Here is a 7387-nt window from a genome sequence, read left to right on the forward strand (position 1 = left end):
TCTGTAACTCCACCCCAGGGTCTGCAGATAGAGATTCAGTAAGAAACAGTTAAGGGCCCAGAACTGAAGGCTGGTTTCAAACAGAGAGTCTGTTTCAGATGCTAGCTCCGCCATTTACCAGCCGCATGACCTTGGAGAAGTTAACCTCTGTGTACTTCAATTTCCTCTTCCGTAAAATGGAGACAATGAGGCACTTTACTGGGCTGTTGGGAAAATCAAATCACTGCAGCTACATACACAGGGTAAGAGTTATGTAAGCATTCATCACAGCTGCTGACATTCACAATCATTGTCGTTAAATGTATGTGTAATAAAGAAAAGTGAAGGAGGAAGAGAGACCGTGACCTGTAACCGAGCAAATGTTAAATTCACACGCTGGCTACATGCTGCCCTGCTCAATGGACTCTGTGGTGTGGCCCCTCACTATGCACTCACAGAGGAAAGACTTTTACCCTGGTGGGTGTTCATGACCTTATTTCCTACCTGGGCTACCCACCCACCCCTGCCAAAGCCAGCTGGGTACTCCCAAATCCTGCGCCAACAGCACAGCATGGCGTACAAGGGACACCACTCGATCCCTTGTGTCCCAGCTCCCAGTGGAGATATGCCTGCTCCGAGAACATCAGTGCTGAACGTTACAGATGATCTTGTCCAACATCACCCCTGTAACAGATGGGGAAACTGAGGCCTGAAGAGGTAGTATCTGCACTTTGTTGGTACCTGCTTTATAAGTTACTTGTCATGCAATCAACTTTAGAGTGGGTACTAAAAATACCATAATCATAGCTTAAAGCTGGAAGGAACTTAAAGTTTACCCACTCCAGTACTTTTGAAAGTCCACATTCTAGGGTATCAAGATGAAGTGTGAGCTCTGTGGCAAGTATCATCATTTGGTGAATATGTGCCCCAAGTCAAACACCACTCCCGCCCTCACAGGAGGACCAGGACCTCATAGACTCATAGGGAAGAGTGACATTAAGTGAATAATCACGCATCTAATAGTAAAGTCCTACTGAGGTGAGTGAATTTGTTTTAAAATATACCAGAAGGAGCAACTCCACTTGCAGGCCAATATGCTTTCTGACCAAGAAGTAAAAGGCAGGACTGGGGTGGAGGGGGCAGTTACAGGTAATGCCTGGAAACTGCCCCCTACACTGTTCACCAGTGCAAGGGCCTCGTGTAGACTAACATTACCATTATGTGGCTGCCACGGGAGAACCATTAAACTAGCTAGCCCAATCTACCCCCATTTGATAGGCAGACGAAGAAGCCTAAAGAGTTTAACTCACTTGCCAAACGAGCAGAGTCGATACATGGAAGAACCTTAAACTCTTTTAGTGGCTCACTCAGCCTCCCCAAAACAAGTCCACATCCCCCATCTGACCCCTGCTCATTTCTCCAGCCTCCCCTCACCACCATCCTGCCGCCCACTCATATCCAGCCATACTGAACTACATGCAAAGCCCCAAAGGTACCTCTATGCCCATACTACGCCCTCTACCAGAGATCCAAAGTCGACAGCCCCTAAATAACTCCCACTCCTCTTCAACACTCAGAACTCAGTTTATACCTCTCTCCTCCAGGAAACTCTTCTTGAGATGGCCTTCCTCTTCTCCCCCAGCACTTACACCTTTACATAGGGACAGGGAGACACACATCACATAATGTGTTTATCCATTTAACAAGTATTTATTGAACACCTTCTATGTGCCAAGCACCTGAGGATACAGCAGTAAATAAAACAAAGCCCTTGCCCTCGTGGAGCTTACATTCTAATGAGGGAAACAGGTAATAAACAAACAATACATAATATAGTGTCGAGTAGAGTTTAGCGCTATAAAAAAGATAATAAAGAAGAGCAAGGGTTGGAGGAGGGATCACAGGGGAAGGCTTCTCTGAGGAGGTGGCGTTTGCTCAAAGAGCAAAAGTGACAGAGTGAGCCATGCAAATAACTGGGAAAAGAGCATTTCAGGAAGCAGCAGTAAAGATCCTATAATCACTGCAATGATTTTTTTTTTTTTTTACTTGTGTTTTTTCCCTACTGAACTATATAAGGTCCTTGAGGGCAGATGTTACGTCTTAAGCACCTTTGATTCCCAGGGTCCAGCATCCACAGCAAACGCTCACAGACTGAGTGCATGAACCTGGCATGCATGCCTGCTGGTTTCTGAGTCCTTCTGGCTCCATCTCTCAAGATCTAGTCAGCTTTGTGTCTCTCTCTCCCACGGGGCTAAGCTAAGCACAGGCCCTCCTTGGGCCAGTCATCCTCGCCTGGTTCTGGGCCTGGTTTCAGTCCCTGGATTCTCATTAGGACCGTGGCACTGACAAGTTCTCCAATTCTATGATGTTTTGGCCCTCATATCTCTGGCCCAGACCTGGGACCCTGCCCAGAACGGGGAGCCCTCCTCCCACGTATCCTAGGCATAGAAGTCCTCCTCTGAATCCCAAGCCCCAAGCCTGGGGATGCTGACACCCAGGGAGTGGGGAATGGGGAGTGAGACTTCCCCAATGGCTAACCCCTACCTACCTGGAAGTCTGCCCTGCTTGATTCTTGACTTCCCTCCAAACTACATGACTCCTTCCTGTTGGGACATCAACCTTCTGACCTCATCAGGTCTTTCTGTGGCCATCTCTCTGTGTGTTCCAACTTCATAAAACCATTCCTGAATGTCTGCCATAGCCAAAGACAGAGCTAAGTACCTGAATCTTCATGTTGCCTGTTGTGGACTCCTGTTCCATCAGCAGACCATCTGAGTCTAAGTCTCCAGACCTGACTCCCTTAAATCACAACCCCACCACTCCTGGAACCCTGTTAAGTAGCCTTAGAAGCTGAAAAGAAAGTCAAATGGCTTTATCCAGTCAGCCAACTGCAACAGGCACCCCTCTGTGTCACTAGTGCTGCATCCCTGCCCCCACCAGGTCTAAAATGGGTCCAGGGATGAATAGCCCATTCCTTCACTCGCCCTTGCATCCACCACTTACTGACACGCACCATATGCCAAGTCCTAGAATGTAAAATACAGTTCCTGCCCTGATGATGATGATGGTGGTGGTGACAGTGATGGAGGAGGAGAGAGAGGTGAGGGTGGTAGGATGAGTTACCATTTATTGCACACTTGTGCTATGCCACAATAAGCAGTGAGTCTTCTAATACTAATACGAGACAGGTATTATTCGCTTCACTTCACAGAAAGGAAACAGGCTTAAGAGGTGAAGCAACTTGCTCAAAGTCACAGAGCTAAGTGGCAGGGTGTGGTGAGACCCTAAGTCTGTCTGCCTCCAAAGTACCAACTGTTCAACTGCCACACAGTAAGTGCTGAACGAAGAGAACTTAAATGAAGAAGTGAAAGAGAGGGTCCCGGGCCCCGAAGACCCAAAGCTGGGGGAGGAGACAGACATAAAAGCTAAGATCTACAACGCAGGGGAGCGCTGGTATCTACAGCAGGTGAGCGCTGAGGGCTAGAAGCCAGAGCCGTAGCGTAGGGGAGCCCGGGGAAGGAGTCGGCTAACCTGACCAGGAGCGGGCTGAAAGCCTTCTGGAGGAAGTGACTTTGGGGGCTAGGCCTTGAAGGATGAGCACCTGGAGCGTGGCGCTCGGCAGGAGCTCAGCCCTCAGCCCTGGCCTGGGCCGCCGGGTCCTCTGAGGTCGAACTGTCCACCCTCCCGCCGTGCCCACGCGGCCGGGCCGGGCCTCACCTCCTTCCACTTGAGCTGGCGGATGCTGATCTTCAGGGCGTCCAGGGAGGTCCTGGCCTTGGAGCTGTCCACGGTGACCGGCCGCTGGGAGCAGTACTCGTCCGCCGAGCGGCCCGAGCTCCGCCGGCAGCCCCGGCCCTTGCTCCGGGGCTTCCGGTGCGGACAGAGGCCCCGCGCCCGCGCCGGCTGCGGCTTGGCCAGGGGCAGCGTGGGCAGCGGCCGCGGGACGACGCGGGCGTCCCCCTCCTCGGCCACGCGGGGCTGCGCCGGGGCCCCCTCCCTGGGCTGCTCCTCCGGCGTCTTGCGCTCCGGCTCTCCGGCCGCGCCCGAGTCCACGCCGCCCTGCTCCGCCGCCGCCACCGGCGCTTCGGCCACCGCCACCGCCTCCGCCTCCGCCTCCCACCCGGCCGCCAGCTCCCTCTCGGAGCTGCCCCGCTGCATGGCGCTCAGGGCCGGTGCCAGCGCCAGTGCCACCGCCGCCGCCGCCGCCGCCGCTCCGCCGCCCCGGCCCGCGACCAAACTGCCGCCGCTGCCACGCGCTCCCCGCCTGAGCCCGTTGCCATGATCGCTCAGGCTTCGGTTGACAAGGGCAGTCGCCTCCTCGGGACGGGGCCCGGGAAGGGACAATCGCCGCCGGAGCCGTGGCGACCTCATAGGCGACGGCGCCCACGTGATCAGGCCTGTCACAGAAGCGGTGGCGGCCATCTTGGAAGAGGGCGGAAAGCCGCCTGGGCCCGCCCGCCCGGGGAGACGGCACTGGCCTTCTGAGGGCGCCGAACTTGGGAGAGGCACAAGATGAGATGGAGGTTACGAAGGTGCTGGGCGCTTGTGGGGCTCCTGAGCCCGGGGGCTGCGGAGGACGGACGAAAATCTCAACCAAGAGGCCCACTTTCCCCCACCTCCCATACACAGTTGCTAGAATAACTCCCTCGGAAGGAGGAGACAGAACCTCGCCCCGTGGAGGGAACTCCACCATCGGGAAGCACCTCAGTCTGATGAGGAACAGGCCCAGTCCAGGCCCTGGGGGAGCAGCTATCCGCTGAAAGAAACACCTGCTGGTCCCGGGAGAGCCCCAGACGGAGAAGGGAGACATCTTTCCCTGCTCTCAGAGAACGCCCCATGGGATGGAGAAGCCCTACACATTCCCAGTCAAGTTGAGGGCATTAACACCGCTTTTCTTATTATGTCATTTTTTTTGTGTGTGTGGTAAAATAAACATAAAAGTTACCATTGTAACTTCTTTTAGGTGTGCAGTTCAAAGGCATTAAGTGCATTCGCATTATTTTGTGAAAACCATCACCAACATCCATTTCTGGAACTTCCATCTTCTCAAAGTGAAACTCTGTACTCATTAAACCATAACTCCCCAGCCTCCCTCCCCCCAGCTCCTGGCAACCACGCTTCTACTTTCTCTCTATGAATTTGACTCCTCCAGGGACCTCATTACATACAAGTGGAATCATACAATATTTGTCCCTCTGTGTCTAGCGAATTTCACTCAGCATAATGCCTTCACGGTTCATCCATGTTGTAGCATATCTCAGAATGTCATTCCTTTCTAAGACTGGATAATGTTTTGCTGCATGAATCTACCACATTGTCTGTACCCATTCATCTGTCAGTAGACATTTGGATTGCTTCCACCTGTTGGCTATTGAGATTAATGCTGCGAGGAGCATGGGTGCACAGATACCTTTTCAAGTCCCTGCTTTAATTTCTTTTGGGTTGCAATATATCTTTAAAGCCAATCCAAGGAGAGGGTTCTCCCCTCTCACCTTAGGGAGCCACATTTGTTTGTTTTTGTTTGTTTGTTTGCGTTTTTTTTTAGGGAATGCAGTTGGGAAGGTGTAACTTCACCTTCACCAACTTCACCCCAGACTGAAGACAGTAACCGTAACTGCACACCAGTGGCCCCTCTTTCTCACTCATCTCCCCTGGTCTCTTGTTTCTTTGTTTTGGCCCGGGGATTCCCTGTGTAAATAAACTGCCTTGAAATGCACCAGTCATAAACTCAAGAGGCCCAAACATCCTTTTAGCAGGCAGAGGGCGCTCTCATCTCTTTCTCTGGAGGCCACCGTGGTTTATTTCAGGGTTTAAGTATACTCATGTGACTGCCTGTACCTGAGTTATCTGGGTGCTTATTTAGAATGCAGGTTCCTGAACCCCAACCCCAGAGATTTTGATGCAGAATATTTGGGTGGGACTGGGGGTCTGTATGTTAAATTAGCTCCTCTGCTGATTCGAAGGCACCCAGTGTCAAGAACCATTGATCTAATCTATGTCAAGGCCTTTGGAGATCCGTGGAGCTGTCCGTGGTACCAAAAAGAAGCCCTCACCACCCCCCAATCTCTTTACACCACCCTACTCACCCCACCAAATCCTGTCTCTCCTCCTCCATCCCTGGTCTCATCGAGGGGTACTGCCTTTATTCAGTCATCCATGCTTGAAAGTTGCAGCGCCTTAACTTATTCCTCTCCCCAGCCTCCTAAAATCAGTCCATCTCCAAGTCGTATACATTTTTCACTGAAATGTCTCTCTCATCTTCCCTCTCTTGTCCATCCTTATTATCGTTGTCCCAATTCAGCCGTCAGCCTGGACCATTGCACCAGCCTCCTCATGGGTTGCCCTACATTGGACCTCACTCAGATGTCTCCATCTTGGATAAACTTTCCTCAGTGCCCACAAGCAAATAGTTAACTCTCTCTACCCTTCTACTGACATATGTGATAACCCTCTACCGTGTCTGTCACACTGTATAGAAATCATCTTAGCCCCCTCCAGTAGTCTGAGAAGGAACATGTCTGGTCTGATTTATCTCTATATGTCATTTCCAGGGGCCAGAACAAAGAGGTCCTCAGAAAGTAGTGTGAATGCATACTTTAATAGTTGCTTTTCACTTCATTTGCCAAATCTGGAAAGACCATTCCATGCAGATATAGTCATATTAATTTGGCCTTGCATCTCAAAAATCTGCCTCAGGGCCTTTGCACATGCCCTTCCTCTGCCTAGAACACTCTTTCTCTAGAACTCTGCCTACCTCTCCTTCAGCATTTAGTGTAGATGATACATCTACAGAGATACCTCCAATTTCTCAATCTAAATCAGCCCTCTTCGGATGAAATAGCGATGCAAGAGAGAAAAACAGGAGGAATCACAGGCAGGGTACAATTAAGTGCCAAATAAGGCAAGGAGTAAAAAAAACTACTTAGGTAGGAGTTCAAGGAATGGAGAATTTACTGTGAATTAGAAAGCTAGATAAGACTTTCTATAAGAGATGGAATATAAACTAAGTCTTCAAGATGGAGTGACAATCAGATAGATAGAAAGTAGCTGGGGTGGTCATTCCAGAGGCTGTGGGCAGGGCTGCCATGTGCAGTCATGCACATACCCAAGGGGCCTCAAAAGGGCTGAAATCCAACTTGTGCTCTGCCCACCAAGCCTCAGCCATTGAGGCTTTGTCCACTGGAAGGGGGCACCTTTGCCAATTGGTTCATAGGCTCCCGGGGCTAGTGGAGGTCCTACAATGAGAGAGAGGTGAGGAAAAGGCACAGTGCAAGTAGATTTAAGAAGTGGATAATCGTAAGTCTCTTTGGGACCACACTGGTTGAAACACTAGCCTTAGAGGGAGGGAGAACAGAAAAGAAGGCCCATTTGATTTCATTGTCAGATCTTTGAACACTTCCGTGAGCTC

At 51.1% G+C, this 7387-nt stretch overlaps 1 protein-coding gene across 3 annotated transcripts in view; it reads right to left on the reverse strand.

The window, feature by feature from the left end:
• Positions 1 to 4326, reverse strand: part of TTLL11 (tubulin tyrosine ligase like 11) — a 213588-nt gene extending 209262 nt beyond the window's left edge. The window contains exon 1 of one of the 3 annotated variants that reach the window (XM_081803512.1): positions 3697 to 4326. In XM_081803512.1, the coding sequence (XP_081659638.1) occupies positions 3697 to 4137 (441 nt within the window). In that variant the 5' untranslated portion in view covers positions 4138 to 4326. The remainder of the gene's footprint in view (positions 1 to 3696) is intronic. The other 2 variants (XM_081803513.1, XM_081803514.1) reach the window with 2 other exon arrangements.
• Positions 4327 to 7387: the final 3061 nt, after the last annotated feature.

Source organism: Leptonychotes weddellii, chromosome 14 (genome assembly GCF_054177405.1).
Source record: "Leptonychotes weddellii isolate Sample4059 chromosome 14, ASM5417740v2, whole genome shotgun sequence".
Lineage (NCBI taxonomy): Eukaryota > Metazoa > Chordata > Mammalia > Carnivora > Phocidae > Leptonychotes > Leptonychotes weddellii.